This window comes from Ipomoea triloba, chromosome 10 (genome assembly GCF_003576645.1).
Source record: "Ipomoea triloba cultivar NCNSP0323 chromosome 10, ASM357664v1".
Lineage (NCBI taxonomy): Eukaryota > Viridiplantae > Streptophyta > Magnoliopsida > Solanales > Convolvulaceae > Ipomoea > Ipomoea triloba.
In genome coordinates, this window is record NC_044925.1 from 6,081,631 (window position 1) to 6,106,562 (window position 24,932).

The window sequence follows — 24,932 nt, forward strand, 5'->3', positions numbered from 1 at the left end:
TTTTTATTTTTTTTTTTTTTTTTTTTTTTTTTTTTTTTTTTTTTTCCTTGTTGCACCTGAAAATTACATCATGAGATGCTGTGCCTTGCTTGTATAAATTTTGCATTCCTAAACATGCAGTAGAATAAAGATATAGCCCCAAGGTATTGTATCCTATTTTTTTCATTAATCTTGATGGTTGTTGAAGTTTACGTGCTCATAGAACTCTCTTCAAGTTACATATGCGATGGAAATGCTAAGTAATACTCCTGCAAATGATAGGCAGAGAGACCAACTTTGTCAAATATCAATTTGGATATTCCAATTGGTAGCTTAGTAGCAATTGTTGGTGGTACTGGAGAAGGAAAGACATCACTTATCTCAGCAATGCTTGGGGAGATTCCTGCTGTTACAGATTCAAGTGTTGTCATCAGAGGAACCGTCGCTTATGTACCACAAATCTCCTGGATTTTTAATGCAACAGTATGTAACCTTTTTTTTTAGCTAGAAACTAGAAATAAGTCTCTTAATTGGAAACCAACAGGTTTAGTCCTCCCAAAATTTTTACAGATGAACTTCAGTAACATGATTTAATTAATTGTAAAAACATGATGCTTATCAAGTGGCTATTGATACTTGGCAGATTCTCATTATCTTCAGCCATTGAAATGTTTAGTATGTTTTATAGGTGCGCGAAAACATATTATTTGGTTCTCGATTTTCACCTGCAAGATATGATAAGGCAATTGATGTGACTGCATTACAGCATGACCTTGAACTGCTCCCTGTAAGTATGAGTGCGCAATTTTATTGTGCTAAAAATATTTGAGATTCAATTGCTCAGTTGTTTTCCTTCAATGAGATTTCTCTCTTGATTAGAATGCTTTGTAAACCATAACTCCTTTATTCTAGGGTGGCGATCTTACTGAAATTGGTGAAAGAGGAGTCAATATTAGTGGAGGGCAGAAGCAAAGAGTTTCTATGGCTAGAGCAGTTTATTCTGATTCTGATGTATACATATTTGATGATCCCTTAAGTGCACTGGATGCTGATGTGGGCCGCCAGGTAACATCTTTTGTATTTTACACAGAATTAAAAAGAAAGAAAGACTCAGAAATAAATTGTTTGCGTGTCTTCATTCCTATTGCCAGGTTTTTGAGAAATGCATTAGGGGAGAGTTGAGAGGAAAGACCAGAGTTCTGGTAACAAACCAGTTGCATTTTCTTTCACAAGTAGACAAAATTATATTGGTGCATGATGGTATGGTGAAAGAGGAAGGAACCTTTGAATATCTCTCAAATAATGGCAACCTATTCCAAAAACTGATGGAAAACGCTGGAAAAATGGAGGCATATGCAGATGAAAGGGAAATTGTTGAAAATATTGATAACACCTTAAATCCTGTTACTAATGGTGTGGTTGATTCTACAGATCCAGAGAAAACAAATAAACCGAAAGGAGGCAAATCTGTTCTCATTAAACAGGAAGAACGGGAAACAGGTGTTGTAAGTTGGAAAGTTTTGACAAGGTAAAGTTTGTATTTTTTAATGCAACTAAGTTTTTGTTATTAATTGTCTCCAAACATTCTTGAGTCCATTTGCATGCTAAATTTAGAAATAAATTCTTAAAAAATTTTGATGTCAAAGTCTAACCTTTCAGCTATGACTGCTGTATCAACTAAACAGCTGCAAAGCTTCTTGAATACATAGTGTTTGTTAAGCCCAATTAGAGCTTATTGAACAAAAAGTCTCATCCTTGACACTTTTACAAAGAGCTTTTTGACTCATTTGGCTTTAAAAGCCTTTTTCTCATTAGTGTTTGGCCCAATTATACTTTTTGGAGTAGGTAAGCTCCAATAAGCAGGGACTCAAACAAACTCATGCAGTAATAAGTATGCTGTAAATAAACTCCTCTTTCTTTGCTCTGGATAATTTTCTTTTGTCAATAAAGACTCACATGCTAAATGAATGTATAGTTATGATTTGGTTACTAAGCTAAAAGCAATTTCTACAAATGTGCCTAATTTGAAAAAAATAAATTTACAAATAACCTATTTCCAAGCTTTGACGAAAATAGGCATTTTTGGACTTGAAATTATGGATTGATGTTGCTACTATAAGTAGTAACATGGAGTCACTCTTGGGAATAGTTACATCAAGTCACTATTTCAAATTGACTTGAACTGAACTTATGGGCTAATAGCTTTTGGCCAAGTCCATCTTGCATACTTTATTGTTTTTTGAGTGGTATCCAGTATCCCACTTATAGTCCAAGTCAAATTGCTTGGCACAAGCCATCTTAAAATACTACTCATTTTACATTTGTGGAATGAGATAAAGTAACTAATAATGAAAAGTCGAGATTAGTTGTCAAACTATTTTGTTCATTTTCCAATTACCATTATCAAAACAAGCTATACTTTGTTATAATTCTCAGAATCATTCATTATACCTGTTAATTTGTTGATCAAACATTTCCCTTCTAAACCAATATATTGTTTGATTTCATTAGATATAATATAGTTTCTTTTGTTTATGGTAAACTAACAGAATAAGTTTATTAATGAATCTTGATTATTATTATAGTTTTTTTTCTCATTCCACAAATGTAAAAAGAATTTAATTTTTCAAGATGGTCAGGGGAGTAATTTGAACTTGTGTTAAAGTTTGGATATCCTTTAGAAAAAAGTATGTGATATGGACTTGGACTAAAGCTGTCAACTTGCTACTTCAAGTATCGACATCAAGTAGCAATTTCAAGCCTGAAAATGTTTTATTTTTGTCCAAGTTTCAAAAACAATTTATTTGTAGATTATTTGCAAAAAAAAAAAAGAATTAATTAGGCACATTTCTGAAGTTACTCCTAAACTAATGAGGTTTTCAAGGTTGTGAATCATCAGGGAAATGTAACATAATGTTTTCCAGCTTGTTTCATTTTTGTGTTTAATATAGTTTGTTGTAGATTAAAACAAATTGTGTGAGTTGTTTAGGGTTTTCTGTTTCCCCATCCCTCTAGGGGATTTCAACCAAATTTATTTCTCATTACTATTGTATAATGTTTATTGATTTGGTATAGTTACTGAGATATCATATTCAATGTATCATTTTCTCATGTTAGTCCATAGTTTTCCCCTTTGTTGTAATTATTCAGGACACTGAACAAGTGAACATACAAAATAGTAACTTACAAGAAAATCTAATCATATATTTAATTGTGTCAATGATTTCGTTCATTCATATATTTTATAGATTAGTTCCATATATTTTTTGCAGAAAGAAGCTGATAAAGATAAAAATGATTACTTTTTTCAATTTTGTTTGTTTGATGATTACAATGCTTTGAAATTAATCAATTATATTTTGTAGATATAAGGATGCTTTAGGAGGTGCCTGGGTAGTTATGATACTGTTGATGTGCTACGTCTCAACTGAATCTCTTCGAATTGGAAGCAGTACATGGTTAAGTTTTTGGACTGATGGAAGCAGCTCAACGAGATATAGTTCCACTTTCTACAATCTTATTTATGCAGTTCTATCATTTGGTCAAGTATGAATTATTCAGATTTTTTAGACAGTATTATCGCTTGATATTTCTTTTTGACTAAATTAAGGTGTTACATGGCTGTACTCCAAATAGGATTATAAGATTGATATCCTGAAGGTGAAAATAACTGCATAAAGTTGAAATAGGAAAAGAAATTCTCACTGAAATATCTGCATTGCAGGTTTTGGTAACACTTACCAATTCATTTTGGTTGATCACTTCAAGCCTTTTTGCTGCTAAAAGGTTACATAATGGCATGCTGAACTCTATTTTAAGAGCTCCAATGGTCTTCTTTCACACAAATCCACTTGGAAGGATTATCAATAGGTTTGCTAAGGATCAAGGAGACATAGATCGGAATGTTGCACCATTTGTCAATATGTTTATGAACCAAGTTTCCCAACTTATTTCAACATTTGTGCTAATTGGTATAGTTAGCACAATGTCTTTATGGGCCATAATGCCACTTCTAGTGCTGTTTTATGGCGCTTACCTGTACTATCAGGTATATTAATTTCTTAAATCAATTTCTGTATTTTTGCATTTCTATGTATTGCATGATGTTATAGTAGTTAAATGCCTATAAGTACTCTGATCTCTTCTGAACTAAAGTACTTTTTCCCTTCATATGGTAATTAACAGTTTGTCTAACTATGGTTTTGTTTTAGTAAGTCAGATACCTTGTTACTTGTATGATTATTCAACTTGGATTCTGGAAGTATGCTTCAAGCTTCTTGCAACTTGTTAATTAGTTTTGTTCTCTTGATCCTAATCAACCATCCATTAGATCTTTTGAGCTTTGCTTAATATTAATTCAATAATTGGTTCCTTGTACAGTTTCACCTCTTCTTGTTCTCTTTACCCATAATATGAGGGAAAATGGTTTGTACAAGGCAATGCAGTTAAGAAGGGCAAGATGAAGGGTGTCTAATATTTGATCAAATATTATTTTTTGTCTTCTCTTGAACTTTATCAAGATAATCATGGGATTTTGTTGTCTAAAGTTTGTATCAGACTTTTAAGGCTTATCGGAAGAACACCAAATTTTGTTGATCATGAAGAAGCCTGTCTGCTACTGAAATACTTGAATTTAGGTTTAAATGGTTGTTTTCACTCCTTCAGGTTGATGGTTAATTGTGTTATCATATGACAGTGATTTATTACTTGGATCTAATTTTGCATGTACATTTTTAATTTTTATAAAACCTGCAACTCTGTTTACTGTTTTAATTATCTAGCTTATGTATGTGTTTTCTGTTCCTTTATTGTCACTTATCATGATCGATATATACAACTGTTTTTTCGCAGAGCACTGCCCGTGAGGTAAAGCGTTTGGATTCCATTTCTAGATCTCCTGTGTATGCACAATTTGGAGAAGCACTGAATGGTCTCCCAACCATTCGTGCATATAAAGCTTATGATCGAATGGCTAACATCAATGGGAACTCTGTGGATAACAATATTAGGTTCACTCTTGTAAACATGAGTGGAAATCGTTGGCTTGCAATTCGTCTAGAGACTTTGGGGGGCCTTATGATCTGGCTCACTGCAACATTTGCTGTGATGCAGAATGGAAATGCAGAAAACCAAGAGGCTTTTGCCTCTACTATGGGTTTGCTTCTCAGTTATGCCTTAAATATTACAAGCCTATTAACTGGTGTATTGAGACTGGCGAGTTTGGCTGAGAATAGTTTAAATGCTGTTGAGCGCGTTGGCACATATATAGAATTGCCTTCTGAAGCACCTCCTATTATTGAGGACAACCGTCCTCCTCCCGCATGGCCCTCAGCAGGATCAATTCGATTTGAAAACGTTGTCTTACGTTACAGGCCTGAACTTCCTCCTGTTCTCCATGGTATATCATTCACTATTCCATCTAGCGATAAGGTTGGAGTGGTAGGGAGAACAGGAGCTGGGAAATCTAGCATGTTTAATGCTTTATTCCGACTTGTGGAACTGGAAAGTGGAAGGATCATAATTGATGAATGTGACATTTCAAAGTTAGGATTATTGGACCTCCGCAAGGTTCTTGGTATAATACCACAATCACCTGTTTTGTTCTCAGGTATGCCCAAACTGATATTTTCTATCTGATTGTGTGAATCAAATCACAGTGGGAGGAAGGAAAGATACATATAAAAGCCATGTTTGATTTCATTCTTTTTGGTTTAGTATTCTTAAGGACTTTTAAAATTGTCCATGTATGCGTTTGCTTCTCTTTTCTGGTCCCTTTCTTAATGAATGCCTTTATTTTGGTACAAGTAGCAAAGCAAACTACTATAGTACTATGGTGAGTGTTATGCATATGATGAGATAGCATATCTTTTGAAAGATGATTAAATGATTTGCAATCCAATTACTTAAATGCATTTGACTATTTGGGTGCACATTCAGTTCCTCTATGTTATGGACTTAATGTAGCATATTGTTCCTTGTATTTCTTATGGTTTATTGCTGCCAGGTAGTGTGAGATTCAACCTTGATCCTTTCAATGAACACAATGATGCTGATCTGTGGGAGGCGTTAGAGAGGGCACATCTAAAGGAAGTCATCAGGAGGAGTTCTTTGGGTCTAGACACTGAGGTATGTGCGATATCTTCTTCACTTTCAAATTTCTATTTGCCTCCCGCCAGGCCTTTCAACCCGCAATTTCGATAAGCTATAACATTATGTTAGCTATGCTAATTCAAGTTCGACGATAACTTTGAATAACTTCATCGCTTGCACATAATTAACAAGAGCAAAATATATGTGCGTCTGTGTGTGCCCTCCCAACTTTATATTCTAATATCTTTTTTTTTTTTTTNTTTTTTTTTTTTTTTTTTTTTTTTTTTTTTTTAAATCAAACAAAGCATCAGGTGGACTCGTTCTAATATTCCTCATTGGACTTTGTTACATAAAATACCTTTGATTTATGTAGCCAATCTTTTTATGCGATATCCACGCACTCATGGCTGTAATCAAGCAGATTTTGTGAATTTATCTATATTGTGGTCATTTGAATCTTCACTGAAATTTTAGCTTTCTGCTATTGTATCAATGTTTTGTTGGTGTAATATATAGGTGTCAGAGGCAGGAGAAAATTTCAGTGTTGGACAGAGGCAACTATTAAGTCTTGCTCGAGCATTGCTTCGCAGATCAAAGATTCTCGTCCTTGATGAAGCAACTGCTGCTGTTGATTGTAGAACTGATGCACTTATACAGAAAACCATAAGAGAAGAGTTTAAATCATGCACAATGCTCATTATTGCTCACCGTTTGAACACTATCATCGACTGTGATCGAATTCTCCTGCTTGATTCTGGAAAGGTAGTAAAAAAGGCTCTCCCTTGTTTAAACCTTTGATTAGCTCAACATATCCTTGGATTCATTCACTATTTGACTTATGAATAGTGGTTTTACATTCTCCCAATTTATTTTAAACTAGTTTTGCGGTCCATGTTATTTTATTTATTATTTAATTTTTGTGATGCCAAAAAAAAAAATCATTTGTAAGCATAAAAAATCAGTATTATAAAAATCGGTCTAGGCGGCCGCTTAGGTAGGTGCCCCTAAACCAAGGGGATCTCACCCTAAGCGCCTTCTAGTCGGTCGGCCGACTAGCTGGCCGACTAAGCGCCCGACTTGGCCGACTAGGTGCCTAACTCAGCTGACTAGGTGTCTAACTCGGTCAAGTCGGTGCCAATTCGGCCGAGTCGCTACCTAACTCGGCCAAGTGTGTTTTTATTAAGGGCTTAGGGTGGCTACACTTTATTGTTATCATTATTATTTTACTCGGCCGCCTAGGCGGTAGGCGCCTCCAGGCCGCCTGACTAGTGCCTTCTACAACCTTGTAAAAAATACATTAAAACTCCTTATTAGATAGGCAATCTATGAAAACAATAGAAGTAACAAAGCTGGGAAAGTAGACCTTCCCTTTGCTTCTAACATTTTATATTTACATATGGTTTTCTACATACTTTCTTCAGGTCTTGGAATATGACACACCAGAGGTGCTGCTACAAAACGAAGAAAGTGCATTTTCTCGAATGGTTCAGAGCACGGGAGCTGCTAATGCCCAGTACTTGCGAAGCTTAGTACTTCATGGTAGAGGTGATACGAAAACCGATATGGAAAATCAGGCAGATGGGCAAAAGAGATTGTTAGCCTCTTCGCGCTGGGTTGCTGCCACCCAGTTTGCACTGGCTGTAAGCCTAACTTCATCGCATAATGACCTTTTGCAATTGGAAATTGAAGACGACGGGGATAATATCCTCAAGAAGACAAAAGACGCAGTGATCACTTTACAGGGTGTTCTAGAAGGGAAGCACGATACAGTAATTGAAGAGACCCTGGATCACTACCATGTTTCCAGAGAGGGATGGTGGTCTTCTTTATACAGAATGATCGAAGGTAAAGGTTCCAACACTTCTATATCAATCTAGCTGAACAGTACAACACTTATAGTGTGCACAGTAGGAGTTTTTGACTGAAATGGGCAGATTTCACGAGGAATGGACAAAAATGGGCAACTTTTAAAATTTGGAAAAACGAAAGAAAAACTCGTTTGAGACTTGAGCTTCTAGTTAAAAACACAAGTCCCATTCAGTTTGTCAAATTTCCAAAATATGACAAACAACTATAACTATAACTTTTTGTTGCAGAAACGTCTTGCGTTTGTCGTATTTTAGGCGAAAAAAAAAAGAATTTGAAAATTTGACAAACTCAAGTGAGACTTAACGTTTTTTACTAGAAACTCGCGTCCCAATGTGTTTTTCCTCCTTTTGTCCAAATTCTAAAAGTTGCTCATTTTTGTCTATTCCTCATAAACTTTACCCATTTCAGTCAAAAACCCGCACATTATTTAGTCTCCTGAATAGATTGTCAACCTGGGGAGCAGTTCATACAAAAGACCGACTCGACTTAACTCAACTCAACTCAACAGAGTTAAGAATAAAAAATATTAAGCCCCACAAATATTATAAACCAAATGTTGTGGTGGTGTTTAGGTTTTTGATCTTCCTGCTTTCTGTGCAACGTAACATATTCCTGGGTACTGCATATGCAATGGCATTTAGTTGTTCCATTTTTGTGGCCCAGGTCTTGCAATGATGAGTAGGCTGGCAAGGAACAGACTTCATCATCATGGAGAGTATGGTTTTGAGGAAAAAACAATCAACTGGGACAACACTGAGATGTAGTAGATAGATCAAGTTGTTAATTGTTCTACTGCCTACTTGTACATGGAAGTTGGAACTTCCCTTTTCAACACACTCCCAATTTTTATAATACAACATTTTGGTCCCGCCTAAATGTGCCACTTATTTTGCACTACTTCTCATTAGTATAATGAAGTACACAACTAAAATTGACTCTTTTCCTCCCTTAATTATATAAAAATAGCATTTTCCTCCCTTAGACAATTGAGGATGAAAGGTGGTGATAGTAAAATTGAGGGATGAAAAGTACAATTTATCTACCGTATAATTTAAGGATCTAAAGTTATTTTTAAAATAGTTTTTGAAAATTATCCCTTTTCCAAATTTCTTTCTTGCTTTTCTTTCTACCCTTTTTCACATTTTGGATGCATAAAAAGTAAAATAAAAATAATCAATTCATTCATTCGTTGGAAGGTTAAGACGTTTTCTTCTCACTTCACTCATAAATTTCAAGTCTCACAATTTATTAGAAAAGAAATATATCAAAGGGTCTTTTTATTTTCAACTAAAATAATAGTACTCAAAAAAAAAAAATCATAGGTAATGCACTTTAAATGTTTTTCATGTTGAATCATGAAAGAAATTAATTAAGCAATAAGATTACTAAACAAACTTAACGTCTTTGGGTAAATTAAAATACTTTGCATTTTTATTCTTTATAACTAGAATATAATTTCTATGTTTATTCCTTCGACGAACTAAACAATTGAATGAAATTCTTACGCCCTCCGTCCCATTTTATGTGTCTGGGTTAACGAGGCTTGACTGAAGTTATTTTTAATCCAATTTTTCATAATATTAAGTTTAATATTAATATACAAAATTTATATATTTATAAACTACACAAAAAGTACTATTAAACACAAAAAATTAAATTTAAAAATAAGTAAAAAATACTAAAGAAAATAAACAAAGAAGAACGGGTTCGTTTGACCAATGAATAGTAAGTAGGACAAACAAAATGAGACAGAGGGAGTATTATATTTCTTGCTTATTTTATTCTATGAGCCAAAGATGTTAATTGATTGTAAAAATTGCACTTTTCGTTATTAAGTTATTGGGTAATTGTAGGATTCATCTCTAGTTGTTGGTCATGCTCACTTCTCATCTCTAAGTTATAACTGACGTTGCGAATTTCGTTCTGTCGTGCTCACTTCTCGTTTTTAAGTTACAATTGATGTTGCAAATTTCGTCCTTAATGTTTTGTTAGAAAAATGATGAAACTTGCCGCATCAATTATAGTTTAGGAGTGAGAAGTAAACATGATCAACAAGTAGAGAAAATCCTATAATTACCCCATAACTTACAGACGAAAAGTGCAATTTTTCCTAGTTGATTTATTTTCTTTCCCATGTACACCCAAAATCATAATTTATTTTGGAAAAGCTAGTGGTAATAACTTTTCGAGTGCCATGAATCTAATTCTACCAACCCCAGGTTGCTACGGATGAAAAAAAAAAAGAAGAAGAAATTATCTAATATAATATACTCAAGTGGTCTAGTGGCACGAAATGACTCTCCCAAATGAGACGTCATGGGTTTAGGTTTCAGTGGAAAAGGTGGTCATCTGTTCGAGCCTCAATGGAGACAAAATGATTCTTTTATATATATATATATATATATTTCTATTCATATGCGGTCGTGCGGTCTTATCTTTGACGTCCAATTCGCATAATCTAATGCTGGCAATTGTAGTTCGCGCAGGTTAAGTGGAGGGCTTTTCGGTAATATAAATATCTATATTACGTGAATTGAAATGGTGCATTTTAGTACATTGTATGGTGCGTTTTAATACATGTTGTTGTGCGTTTTATTACGTATGTTAGTACATTTAACTGTGTTTTGGAATGGTGTGTTTTAATTCATCCTCTGGTGCATTTTCATACGTAGAACGGTGTGTAACTGTGCTGTGGAATGGTGTGTTTTAATCTGTCCTTTGGTGCATTTTAGTACGTAGAATGGTGTGTATTTTAACACATGTTTTCTAATAAGTAATAGTGCATGTTTATAATCTCGGATGGAGATTTTCAATAAGTGGAATAATGTATTTTAACACACGTTGTGGTGCATTTTAATACGTATAATGGTGCATATTTTAGCACATGTTTTCTAATATGTGTAAATAGTGCATGTTTATAACCTGACATGAGGCATGTTGTGATGCATTTTAATATATAGAATGATGCGTTTTATTACGTATATTGATGAATTTTAAGAGAATAAGTGCATTTGGTATATAGTGTGGAATGGGGTGTTTTATCGGTCATCTGGTGCATTTTAATACGTAGAATAGTGTGTTCTGTAACACACACACACACACACACACACATATATATATATATATTGCGCATTGATTTGATGACTTAATCTAATCTAATGGTTGAAAAAAGGCCGCACGGCCACACTTAATGACCAGGCCGCACATGAACACTCATATATATATATATATATATATATTCTTGGCTCATAGATGCATAAGACTTTTTTAAGCCAACCTCATGTTTTTGGCAAAAACTTGTGTGAGATCGTCTCACCGTGAGACGAGTCAGGTCGGGTCAAGATGAAAATGTGATACTTATACGCACAAATGTCATACTTATATGCTCAAATGTAATACTAATTAGGAATAAAATTTTTGTTACTTATAAGGGTAAATGTAATACTTTTAAGGAAAAATACAATACTTTTACATTTCGATTTAAAAGTATTACATTTTTCCTCAATAGTATTATATTTTCCCTTATAAGTAAAGGACACTTGTCAACATTACTTATTATGAAAAGTGTAATACTTTTTCTCTTATACGTAACAAAAATTATATTCTTGATTAGTATTATATTTGAGCATATAAGTATAACATTTACACATATAAGTATGACATTTGCATGTTGCTTCGACCCGACTCGACCCGACGCGTCTCACGAATAAGAATCCGTGAGACGGTCTCACACAAGTGTAATCCCATGTTTTTTTAACTTCAAAGTAAAAACATTTTCACCCTTTAGTCTATTTGTTTATAGAAACAAGAGAAATACAAGAAGTTTTTATTCAAAAAGTAAAAAATGGGTGTATATAAATATTTAAATACACATACAGAAACATACAAAATTTCACCATGTGTTTGAGTGATTTTTTTTAAAAGAATATTTAAAAGAGTTAATACATGATTTGATTCATTGATTATGAGAATTTCATCACTTTGATCCTTGACTATCAATTTTGCCAAAATATATCTCCTACTATGTTATTTTTACCTAAAATGGTCCTTGGTCCAAACCGCCATTTGTTAGACACCAAGAATAAGGATAAAAATGTAATTTTCCATTCTTTGCCTTCTCGCGTGTCCATTTTCATCACATTACATGTCTAATTTCCCGAGCAAAAGTAAAAAATCTAACCCTAATCCTAAAATCTCACAACTAAGAATTAGAAATTTTCTTTATATTTCAACCAAGAATCATAACCCTACAACACTCTTTGTTAGTTACCCAAACCATAATACTAACATCCTACAAAATTTCAGTTTGCTCGATGTTATTTGTAATGGGTTCAAGAAGAATTGATGCTACTTGCAACTACAATACGTGTACGGTTTTTTATTTTTGTTAAATGATGTTGTTATGTATGTGTTTATGTGCATATATGTGCGCAAATTATACTGTGGACCATGGTCATGGCTGATACTGTAGTTGTGTTAAACGGATACTGCAGTTGTGTTGAAAAGATACTGCAGTTGTGTTGAAAGGAAACTGCAGTTGCGCAGAACAGAGGTCGTTCATCGAGTGTCGGTGTGAATATGGTTGAATATGGTTGAAAATGTTTCTCCAACGTGAAAATCTTGTGTTGAGCTTCTTGAAATGGCACTTGAACTTTATAAGATCTTCTTTGTAAACTAGATTGAGATTTTGAGCTTTTGAATATTTTGCACACTGAAATTTGCTTGCTAATGCTTTTCGCGTCAATCAACCAACCTTTTTCGAAATGAGAAAGACCAAGGATATTTATAGGCATGAATTTCAGATCCGTTAGAGGGAATCTGAAATTTGAAAGCCTATTGTCTAGTGTGTATTATCCAGTGGCTAAAGTGAGACATTTTGAGAATGTCAGTACTTTCTAGCCGTTTGTCCACTTTTATGCAAGGACAATTTGTCTTTTGTCTCACACAAACAGACAATCATTTAATGCTCCTTGGGATCATCACCTAGGATCCGTTTGACATTCTGGTCATACCCAACCTCAAGGTAATGAACAAGACAGTACTTCAGAGAATGTCTTTTGAGTCCGAGTGCCTTGGGTGAGAATGATTGACTTTATCATTCTCTTATCAACTCCTCGAATTAATCATCTTTGATCATTCGGTCTTCAAGAGTTCGACCCTTCTAGTATTCGACCTTATACTTCTACAGTCTATATATCTTTCATCTTCAAGTCTTCAAGTCCTCGGCTCCAGGTATTCGACCTCGGCCCTCGTTGGTAGTCTACATGCTCCGATGCAGAAGGTGATGTACAAATGTTTGTGTCGTGAGGTCCTCCACATATATTGCAATATAACGCCAACGCCATGCAAGGTTTTGTCTGTACTTCTCCATTTTCTCCACTAACGACTGTAACCTTTTAATTTCATGATTCATAGCCTCGATCTTCACTTTGTTCGCTACATGACTATTTACTTCATACATTCCACTATGTTTCTCCCTTCTATCGTACCAACAAGAAGTGTTCTTCGAAATCCTTTCAATTAATTTTTCCGCCTCGGGAAGTGCTAGTGAGACAAATGCTGCACTCGATGAATAATCGAGGAGCATTTTTCCCTCGTCTGTTAGACCTCCATAGAATGAACTGACTACATCACAAGGATGCAGCAAATCATGCGGACATTGCCTTTTCAATATTTTGAATCTTCTCCAAGCCCCTCTTAAGCTTTCCAATCTTCCTTGCTTAAATTCTTGGATTTGCCTTCGAATTTTCATTGTCTTGGTAATTGGGAAAAATTCATTCATAAACTCCTTGTGTAGTTGTTGCCAAGAACGAAAGTGGTGGTCATCTTGGCTATCGAGCCATCTTGCAGCTTCTCCAATCACTGAGAATGGAAATAGTTTCAGTCTAATAACCTCTTCACTCACTCCTTGTCTATACATTCCACAAGCTCGGATGAATCTTGTTATGTGTGCGTGCGGGTCCTCTGATGGTAGTCCTGCATATGGACTATTTTGTACCAATGTGAGAATCGTCAGATGCACGTGAAAATTGATGTTCTCCAGTGGTGGAACATAAATAGAATTATGCATATTGAATTCCGGTGTCATGTAGTCTGCTATTGATCTCTGTTGTCCTTGCGGCATTTCATAATATTCTTCAACTCTAATCTGCTCCGGTTGATTTACATGGTCAACCTGCAGTTCCTCTATTGTTGGCTCATTCGGATTAAGTATTCCAGGTGGATTGTTCGGTATTGGTGGTGGGCTTGGTATAGGTATTCCTCTCCCTTGAGAGTTTCTAGTAGCACTTGTAGAAGCTATTTGTTCGGTTCGGATGTTTTTCCTTCTTAATGCCTTGTTGATTTCCGGTATGTAAGGAAGTAGTCATTGGTTTCCCTTCGCTCTTGTGTGCATTCACCTATTAAAATGATCAAGAAAGCAACCAATCCTCTATTGACTAGAAGTAGTCAATTGACGGTAAGTAAAAAAACAAGTAAAAAAAATGATAGAATTAACAACACTCATGTTCGCAAAAGCATTCACTTAAAGAAAAGCAAAGCAATGACAACCTATTGCCTCTCCGGCGACGGTGCCATTTTGACAAGCTGTTCGTATTGTGGTGCTTGTGTGTGGTATGGTGTGTCAAAAGATTGTAAAAAGAATTAAAACGAAGAGTCTTGACTCCCCGAGTGTCGGTCTCGAAGGAGGCAATGCGGGAGATTGCTATGTTTTTGTTCAAAGGAATGCGTGAGAGAACATACCAGGTTGTTGGTGAAAGTGGAGTGGCATTTAGAAAGTGTGTGATCAAATGAGGTTAACAAAAGTGATATAACAAATAATAGAAAACAAGGGAATGAATTGTGTTATCTATGTGCCTCACGGTGTGTCTTAAGTAATAGAATAGTGATTCAATCGTGTTGGCTATTCAAGAGTGTGCTCTCTTAGTCCTCTTCCACATTTATGTACTAAGGCTTCTTAGGCTTAGGAATACCATTTAGTAACCAAAAGCCTTAAAAGACATTTTTTGAAACACCTAAGCTTCACACATTCCTACTATTCCCAAGCAAGGAATTCCATAGGATCTAATGTTGCAAAAGCTATATCCTAACTCAAATCAATATCATGATAGAGTCAAGATCTCAAACTCTCAAGAGATTGGCCAAATCTACTCAAGATCAAACCAAACCAACAATCAATAGGCAAGAATAGATCTCCAACATCAAATTATCAAAATCTATAGTAAGAAATGAGAAATCACACTAAGCAAGCATAGATTCACACAACTCAATCCCTAGATAGAATTAGCTAAGCATATTCATGGGTTCAAAATCATAAAACCCAATTCAATCTAAGAATATGAATTGCAAAATAGAAATAGAAATTGAAATGAAATTCAAGATAGAAGTCACCTAGTAAATGGAATTACAAAACTTCAATCCAAGCTTTTGATATTTACTTCTTCATACAAAATGGAAATCTCTCTAAAATGATCCAATTCTTCCCAAGAAAGAAAGGAGAACTAAAAAAAAAGGAATTAAAGGAAAGAAAACTAGGAACTCCTGAAAAATCCTATCTAGCTTCCTTAAATAGCCACCCCAAAATTGCCCTACATTAATTTTCTCCGCATGTCTCATCCATGTACTCATCCACGCGTGGATGGGCACGCGGATGGCTATTGGAATTCATCCATGTTGGCCCCATGCGTGGATGGTGCATCCTGGGTACTCTGGACTTCTTTTCTACTCCGATTGCTCGTTATGCCCATATACCTTGCCGCGTGGCTCCTGGGACCTGTAAAACGTTCTAAAACATACAAAAGGTAGCTTTGTACGTGGTTACTCATTAAAGCACAAAATATCATGGATTTGTCACAAAAGGATACTAAATTGCTATTAAACTACCCCGATATAGACATATATAATTAGTCATCTTGGGAGCTTATCATCTATCATTCGAGTAATGGCTCGGGTTACCCTGAAGTTGACTGTTGCGTCGCCTCTGTGAATGATTTTGCCTCTTGTTGTTATGGGAGTTAACCTTTGATTGGTTATTTCTTCTTTATTGACCATTCGCGTAGTAACCATTTGGGTAACCATAACTAGGCCAGCTCTGATTTGTGTACTTAACACTCTTCGGGTTTCTTTGGAAGGAATTACTTCTCATTGGTTCCATAACTCGTTGCACAGCCTTTCCTTTCGGTTGGTTCATTATTTGTGGTCTCTTTCCCTTATCAACAATTGTCAATGGCTCGGGGTGCAAAGTTTGACCTTGAACAAACCTAGAGTTTAAACCTCCACTAGTATAAGGATCTTATGGGTTTGGTCAATTGGACTTGTGCTAGAGAGCTGGAATGGTAGCCGAGTCCGACTCTATTCTCGGACGGTCTTCGATCGTCTACCATTCGGTCTATTATCTTAGACGAATTAGTAAATGTCGCTATTACCTTATGCAAATTTTGCTCTCTTACTTCTCTTGCTTTGCATTCTTCTTTAAGTAGGAGAATTTACTTCTCGAGCTGGCCCATAAGGCAAATGTCTTCATCTGACTCTTCATGACTATAGAGGCATATGAGTCTTTTCTCATCACTTGAGCTTTCACTTTCAAAGCTTCAGCTCAATGTGCATGGCCCGTCTATTGTCTTCTTAAGTGTTTCCTCAACAGCCAGAGCTTAATTACTTCTTCGATCACCCTTCTAGTGACTACTAGAATGATTTGAACTGCGACCACTGTTCTCTGTTGTATCATTCCTTGGGATGGGTTGACTTCCAGATCCCTTGGTCTGGTCTTGGTGCTTACGAACTATAAGATATGGACATTCAACTTTGAAATGACCAGGTTTTCTACAGTTGTTGCAAAGCATTTGCGAGTCCTCAGATTTACGAGTTCTTGGAGCACTCGTCCTTTCAGTGTGTTTTCGGCTAGATGACTTCAGCATAGCCGAGTTATAGTGAGATTGATTTTTCCTCATGAATCTCTTAAACTTTCTGATAAACAAAGCAAACTGCTCATTAGTAAGGAAATCAGAGGGGTTAGAGTTTGACCTTGAAGATGTGGATGGTTGCTGACTAGCAACAAGTGGCATATTTCTTGTCTCTAGTTCAGCTTCATGTGTCGTCTCGCGCTCAAACTCATACGCTTTCAGATCGTTGAAAATTTGGGTGGTATGAATCTTCTTGAGGACTTGGTGATCTCTTATAGCTATCACCTTTATCTCCCACGACTTGGGAAGGACTCGAAGGATTTTAAGATTGATTTCTTTCTGAGTGAGCTACTTTCTGAGATTTGCAACCTCGCTCAGTCGCTTCATAAATCAAGTTTCCATCTCTGCAATTGATTCGACTGATCCCATTTTGAAGTCCTTGAACTTCTTCATAGCTATCATTAGCTTATTCTCATTTTCTTGCTCATTTCCTTCTCCTATAATCATGAGAGTTTCCCAAATATCTTTGGCTGTCTTGCACTTCTTAACTCTAGGAAATAACGTCTCGTCAAGGGTATTGTAAAGAATGCCTCGTGCAATGTTGTCCAGATTGTTGCGAGTTCTCTCTTCTGGACCAACTCAGGTGCACCAACTCTTTCTGCTGCTCGATTAGGGTTTGCCATCATTATCACGATGAGTCCGTCTATTATGACATCCCACATCTCATTGTGTATAGCATACAAATGAGCTTGCATCCGAACTTTCCAGTCGTCAAACTTAGACAGATTAAACATTAAATGCCTTGAATGATAATGATCGATTTTAGAGAAAGATATGGTGCAAAGTGAAAATGAAAATTTTAAGCTTCTGAACTAAGATATCCAGGCAGTATGCACAGAGTGTTTACTGATCAAGGAAACTACCACTTGTTGGACCTGATAGGTAGAGAAGTGAGTTTAGGAGGGGAGGGGGGGGGGGAGAGGGAATAGACTCATTATGGTTTTTTAACTTGGTCAAAGTACAATTTTGCAGCGGAAAATATTTGTTTAAAGTTTATTTTACTTTGCAGGATTTTGATAATGTTTAGAAAAGTGTTTTGGCTTGGTTGATGATATGCAGTAGTTAATAATAAACACGTAAATAAAGAGAGAGAGAGAGAGAGAGAGAGAGAGAGAGAGAGAGTTTTTATAGTGGTTCGGTTGTTAACGATGCATATTCCACTCTTCTTCACAACACGTGAAGGATTGCACTAGTTTCTCTTTTAGTACAATAACTTCTCCAAGTATGCTTCCTTGATCACCAAGCCGGATAACACACTTCCACCAGGTTTTTTAACTTTACAAAGTTTACTCCTCTTTTTAGTTTCTCCAAGTAGAGTGGGTTGGTTGAAGATTACTTTCTTCTTTCCTCCAACTGAAATCTTGGCTTGAGTATGCTTGAATGAACAATAAGGTAACTCAAGATTTCTTTATAATTCTAGATATGACTATGGAGTTTTTTCTCTCTTTTTCACATTCATCGCTTGTACACTTTTTGAACTTGAAAGCTTGTAATCTTAGAATTGATCAGCTCTTCCTCCTGAATAGGAAGGGGGTATTTATAGGTGTGAAAATTTGTCCCGTTGGAGGGAAGACAAAAATTTGAATCACCTTTTGACTAGTGTGTAATAACCGCTAAGTATTGAGCCCATGTGGGTGTCAGTACTTTATGGTCGTTTAATCCTTAATATGTGCAGACAATTTGTCTTNTGACATTTAATGAAAGTTTTGACCTTGGGATATGTTTTTAGGACTTTATTTGTCCAAGGTTGATCACTCCACATTTATAAGGTTTTGGATTGTTGATTACTTAGAGAATGTTTCTGACTTGTCCTCACGAGTCATGTAATGATTCGTGCCTTAATGTTTAGTAGCGAATAATTGAGCTTATCATTCGTCCAATAACTCCTTGAACGGTCCTTCTTTATCATCGACCTTGATAATTATCAAGAGGTGGGTCCTTTCATGATTTGTCCATTTGATACCTCTTGGTCTTATTCTCTGATCTTCATGTCTCCAAGTCTTCAGTCTTTAGGTCTTTGGAATCCATGACTCGTCCTTAGGTACTTAGACAATTTGAGGTCTATCAGCTAAGAGATAACGAGTTGAATAACACAAATACATGACCCTTGAACAACAGTTCATCCTTTTGCTCGTTCTAAGATAAGACTAGACTTGACTAAGTGAATTGGGGGTCTAAACTCCTATCTTTGGTATCATCAAAACCTTAATACAAAAGGGAACTTGTACATGAATGAGTTTAGAATGGATGCATACGAGAATGCAAGAATCTATTAGGAGAGAACTAAGTACTTTCATGATAAGAAAATCTTGAAGAGACATTTTGAACTAGAGGATTAGGTTCTACTCTATAATTCAAGGCTTAAGTTATTTCCTGGGAAGTTAAAATCTAGATAGACAAGGCCTTATAGTGTGATTGAATCTTACCCTTCTGGTGCCGTTAAAATTGTTGTTGGATCATAAGAGTCATTTATAGTCAATGAGAAGTGTGGTTGAAACACTTCAATATGCTGATCAATGAGGAGAAACCAGTTAGCACGACTTTTTCTATCTAATCTATGATCGACCTAGTGGAATGTTGAGCTAATAACGTTAAAAAAGCGCTTCATGAGAAACACCTTATGCTATCTTTCTTTTTGTTATTTTTATTTAAGCGTTTCCTTTATTGAGTTCATATTTTAATTAGTGTGGTATTTATTAGTGTTTATTATTTTCTCTTGATTTGGTTTTCGTGTTGCATTTTGGACTTTTAGTTAGCAAGGCTTGATGAGGAACAATGTTGTTTAGGAGTATTGATGTGAAAAGTACAAAAATTGCTCAGTTGAATTTAGGTTTGTACCTATAGAGATTCGTGGAAACAGGTAAGTATCGCACATGCATTAGCACGCACGTGCATTTTTTCCCTTTTTTCTTTTTCGTTTTCTTTTTTCTTATATTTATTCTTTTTCATTTTCTTTTTTCTTATATTTATTCTTTTTCCTTCCTTTTCTTTTTCTTTTCTTATTTTCCACGAATTTCGGCACGCCCGTTCATTTTCCCTTCCCCTTATTCTTTTTATTTCCTTTTTTCTCATTTATTTTTCCCAACCCTAGCCGCTGTTTCTCTTGCCCTCACCCTAATCTCTGCCATTCGCCATAGCCGCCCGCTATTTCCCCTGCTTCTTCATCTTCTTCACTAAATATCTCACCATTTCACTCACCCATCCTCTCTCTTAGTTTTGCCCTATTTTGTTTTTTTATTTTGTGCTCTAGTTCGAATTTCCCCTAGGGTTTCTATTTGGGATTTGTTTTTGCATCAACTTTCATCTCCAATGGCTCCTAAGGTATGTCTCATTAACTTGGTTTACTTATTTGTTTCAATTTTTACCTTTTTGTTTAAATTTTTACATTTTATGATGTTAGAGTATTATTTGTGCTATGTTCATTTTTAATTTGTCATGTTTATGGTGTTCGTTTGTTTTCTTGCATAATTAGTGCTAAAATTTATTTTGAATTGATACTTCTATTGTTGTATCGTCATAGGATGAGTGATTTTGGATTGGTGCATTAAATGATCTTTATTGATGAGAGATTTTTATTGCTGAGTGATCTTTTCATTAGAGAATAGTTCATTGAATGTTTGCATTTTTTCCAATTGAGGCTATTGTGCTTTGTTTAGTTTGATGCGTAATTTTGGAAAAATCTAGTGCCTTGAAGTATATGTATTGTTGAGATCATGTTAAGGTTATCTATGTTGTTGATTGAATGCTATCATATTCTATATGGGTCCTATTACTCAATGTCTTATGATTAGCTTGTACTGGTATTATTTATTATACAGACAAGAAGCACTAAGCAAATGGCTCAAAGTAGTTCACCTGCAATCCCACCCAAGTTTGGGTCGGACAAACTGAATGTTACTGAGGAGGGTTTTGCTAAGAGATACATTCAGTTCCAAAAGAAACCCATCTTACCTCTGTTGCTGATTGACTTGGAGGCCCTTAAGCCTTTTGGGTTGGATAAGGCTATGGATAACTTAATTGTAAGCCCAGAATGGAGGCATCTGTTATTTGAGTTCAAAGAAGATATCCACATTGATTTGGTACATGAGGTGATGGCCACACTGAAGGTGCACCGACTTTTCAATGACCCAAGTGCACAAGCCATATCATTTAGACTAGGGTCCCGCAACATGCAATTCACAATGGATGAACTCAGCAGACTCTTAACCTTTGATAAACTCCAGGGTTACTCACCAGAAGCCAAATTTGAGAGGCTCACTTTCATTAGAAATGAGAAAGAGTTCAAGGATGAAATAGCAATTGCTCAAGGATCTCTCAAACCCTCCCAGGTTGCTCACAATAGCACTATTAACTTCACAAAGCAGGAGTATAAAGTTATCCAATATGTTCTTTCACGCTCCATTTGTGGTAGGCAGTCAGGAAGCAAGGTTTCTAGAATGGATTATCTTTGTCTATATGGGATCATCAAACAAGTCCCAATTCACATGGGAGTTGTGGTGGCACATCTCTTCCGTAGTCAGTCCAAAATGCAAGTCCCTTCGATTTTTGTTGGGCCATTCATCACAAGAATAGTTCGAAACTATGGGTATCAAATACCATTGGAGAGTCTCATTGCTGGTTCATCCAGAATGCTTACTGATATTGCAGTGGGGAATACTTTGAAGAGATCACTGCCATGGAAAAAGGGTAAACGCCCAAGGATGTCAAGAATTAAGTATGCAAACACTGATGAGGAGGTGGATTCTGGTGCTAATCCAGTTGAGGAAGAACTTTATCATTTTCAGAAACAACTGTTGGCTAGACTGGATACTGTGCAGGCAGAACAACAGGAACTACGCACTGCGATAAGTCAGTTGACTGAAGGACATGCAAATCTACAACGCTAGTAGTGGAGGGCCGCAGTTTCTTCCCCCCTGAGCAGCATACGAGCTCGAGAACATGAGCATTTTTACCCTCGTAGGGGACTGTATCAGTACGATGATCCTGGCTCTCGCAGTTTCTAATCGACTAAATTATGATGTTTGACTGCACCTTAGACATTTGGGGATATTTCTGGACAACTCTTATTTTCACCGCTTTCCATACTATTGATTTCTCTTGTTTTTCCTGGTTTTCTAATCTTTTATATTTTTCTTTTGATATACTTTTACTATTTCTATTCGCTTACTCCCGTTTAGTGTCTCTCTCATTCGCATATATTTTCCTTGTGCTTTTGCTGCATTGAATACATATATTCTAAATTTTCCTTGTGCTTTTGCTGCATTGAATACATATATTCTAAGCTTGCAGTGTGCTCAGCTAGATGTTTTTTATTCTATTCTAAGCTTGCAGTGTGCTCAGCTAGATGTTTTTTATTCGATGGTACATTTCTAAAATGGCTATAGCGCTCTCGCTAATGATGTTGAGCGAGATTTGTTAGGTGAGTTCATTTTTCTCTTCTTTTTCTTTTTTTACTTTGTTACTTCTTCTCAGTTTTATTTTGCTGAACAATTTTACCCTTACCCCCCTTGCTATTTGTAATTTTCTTTGCATCAAGCGCGATGCAACATTTTAAGTGTGGGGGATGGTCTATTTGTTCCTGTCAAATTTGTGCTCAACAAATTTTTATTTAAATATTTTACTTTGACAATTTCTATATATAAGTGTGTCCAATCCTAGCATCTCTAGAATTTTATTTTATCTTTTATCTATCCATGTGATTGAGTTTATATAGAATTTCCCTTTTCCCTTAAAAACTTTTAGGAAGTTGGCACTTAACCAATTTGAGAGCTTAGAGCCGCACTTTATTCACACACTCACACATGAGATTTTGAAATAATTAAAACAATTAGTTACACCTTTACTTCACCCACATTTCATCCCATTCACCCATTATTTACCCTTTAGGTGTAACCAAGTTGAGTCTAGCCTTGATTCTTTCATGTACAACCTTTAGCTAGGCTACTTGAACCAAAATGACATTTACTTTGTCTGACTCGAGCATATACAAGTCTTTTAGTTTGTGTTTTGAATGGTTGATGGGTCGAAAAAGGTGAACAAGGGTGGCATAAGGCAAAAGAATAGCCTTGTGAGGTTTATTTTAATCCCCTTCCCAACATGAAAAGGGAAATTGAGGGATAGAAAAGAGATAGGTGAATAAATTTTAAGACTAAAAAGTGTTTAAAAATCCCTTTGTTCTTGAGTTCAACTTCGTAGGAGTGGAGTTCTGAATTACTTCCAAATCTTAAACTTTATCTTTGATGGGATAATTCCACTCTCTAAGGTGAAGAATAGAGCTTCATGTTACTTCTAAATCTCAAACTATATCTTTGATAGGGTAATCTGATTCTCTATGGCGTTGCTCTAGAAATTACAAAAATTGAGAGAGTAAAAGCTTTACGATTGAGTGATAAGAGAGGTTTGTGTCATTCCTTGCTTCATTAATAAGGACCTTAGAATCATGGAATGTATGGTTGATATGGAAATGTGCTATGTTTGAGTCTTTTATATTTTTGGATCCATTGTTGACTATTTCTCTCATGCCTTATTCTTTCAAAACCTTTTGACCTTTATATCATGTTATGTTAGTCTAGGGAGCATCCATGTTGCTAAAAATCAAAGTGTGTGAGCTTTACCTTGTGAAAGTGTGCCTTCTTTGTTGAGTTTTTAACCAAAAAGAGTTTTTCTATACCTACTAAATCTGTGGATATATTTAAGGTATCTTAAAATTCTTTGTTCGAACACTTGTATATTTATAGAGTTGTTTTAGCAAAATATTTAAATGATCGTTTGTTATTTCTTCTGGTAGTCTCGTTAGAATAGTTCCTTGAAGACAAACAACAAATTAAGTGTGAGGGAGTTGACGACTCTTGTTTTATACTATATTTTATCCCATTTTTAACCCCATTTTTGTGCATATTTGAAGATTATTTATTGGGTTTCCAAGCTAAAAAATGTGCTTTATGCTTAGTTTGACCCAAAGCTAATGTACATTTGAGTTGATGAGTCTTCTTTTATATTATATTTTATCCCATTCATAACCCTTTTTTGTGCACATTTCAAGGTGATTTATTGAGTTTCTAAGCTAAAAAACGTGTTTTATGCTCAGTTTGGCCCAAATGTACAGTTGAGGGAGGAAAAAGTAAAAAGGAAGCAAAAGCGAACCAAAATGGACTAAAAATTATTGAGAAAGAGGCAAAAGGAACGCATGGAAACAAACCATAAAAGAGACATGGGAAAAGGAGCAACCTAGAGATCTTGGCGTGGAGAAAACATACACGCACGAGCGGTGGCATTGTAACACCCCAATTTTCAACTCTTACATTTATTACAAAATCCGTAATAAAACGCTGCGGAAGCTTACATCTTATCAGCAGAAAACTGGGTGCTACCGCCACACCTAGAGTTCATTCTATCACCTCTTTGACAACCTCCACTCCAAGTGCACAGGCTAAACTTACAACATCAATATACAACATCAACATCAAGCTTAATACATATGGAAATAATTCTTCTAGGGTGTCTATGCTAGGATAGAGTAGACCTCAACCTGTACCTCCATCCTATTCAGAGCTCATCGGGCTACAAGGGCCCACGCTACACTGCATCTGATAAGGAAAACACATCGAAGTGTAGTTAGCACGACGGCTAAGTAAGGGAATCCGTCGTCACTTAAAAGTAGACAAAGGTTTGAAAACACAAATAATTTGGAAGTTCGTAAAGTTTTTACCCATGATTGGAAAACCTACCTGCAACCAAATGATTCGTAGATAGTATAGTAGCGTATATACGTTAAATCATGTAAAGCTTTTCTCAAATAAGAATAATGGCATAACTGCCGCTCAAAATCATTTCCACGTCTTTCAGACGAATTTGCAAACATTCTCATTTCCAGGAATTCCATCATTTTCACGTTACACGCGTGAATTTTCACAACCATACTTGACATTTTCACAATATCCCATTTCTCAGACATCACTCGACTAGTTTCTTGGAACTAGTATCACATATCTCATCATAGTCATTGGTTCAACCATTACTTGTGAAAACTCGACT

General features: G+C 35.7%; 1 protein-coding gene across 5 annotated transcripts in view; it reads left to right on the plus strand.

Annotated features, from left to right (window-relative positions):
* LOC116033032 (ABC transporter C family member 2-like) overlaps nt 1-8,814 on the plus strand; it is a 23,973-nt gene extending 15,159 nt beyond the window's left edge. For all 5 annotated transcript variants that reach the window (XM_031275790.1, XM_031275793.1, XM_031275792.1 and 2 more), the window contains 11 exons: nt 262-462; nt 668-766; nt 892-1,044; nt 1,131-1,507; nt 3,345-3,525; nt 3,704-4,027; nt 4,831-5,587; nt 5,984-6,105; nt 6,586-6,831; nt 7,491-7,914; nt 8,602-8,814. In XM_031275790.1, coding sequence (XP_031131650.1) covers nt 262-462; nt 668-766; nt 892-1,044; nt 1,131-1,507; nt 3,345-3,525; nt 3,704-4,027; nt 4,831-5,587; nt 5,984-6,105; nt 6,586-6,831; nt 7,491-7,914; nt 8,602-8,702 — 2,985 coding nt within the window. In that variant the 3' untranslated portion in view covers nt 8,703-8,814. The remainder of the gene's footprint in view (nt 1-261; nt 463-667; nt 767-891; nt 1,045-1,130; nt 1,508-3,344; nt 3,526-3,703; nt 4,028-4,830; nt 5,588-5,983; nt 6,106-6,585; nt 6,832-7,490; nt 7,915-8,601) is intronic.
* Nucleotides 8,815-24,932: the final 16,118 nt, after the last annotated feature.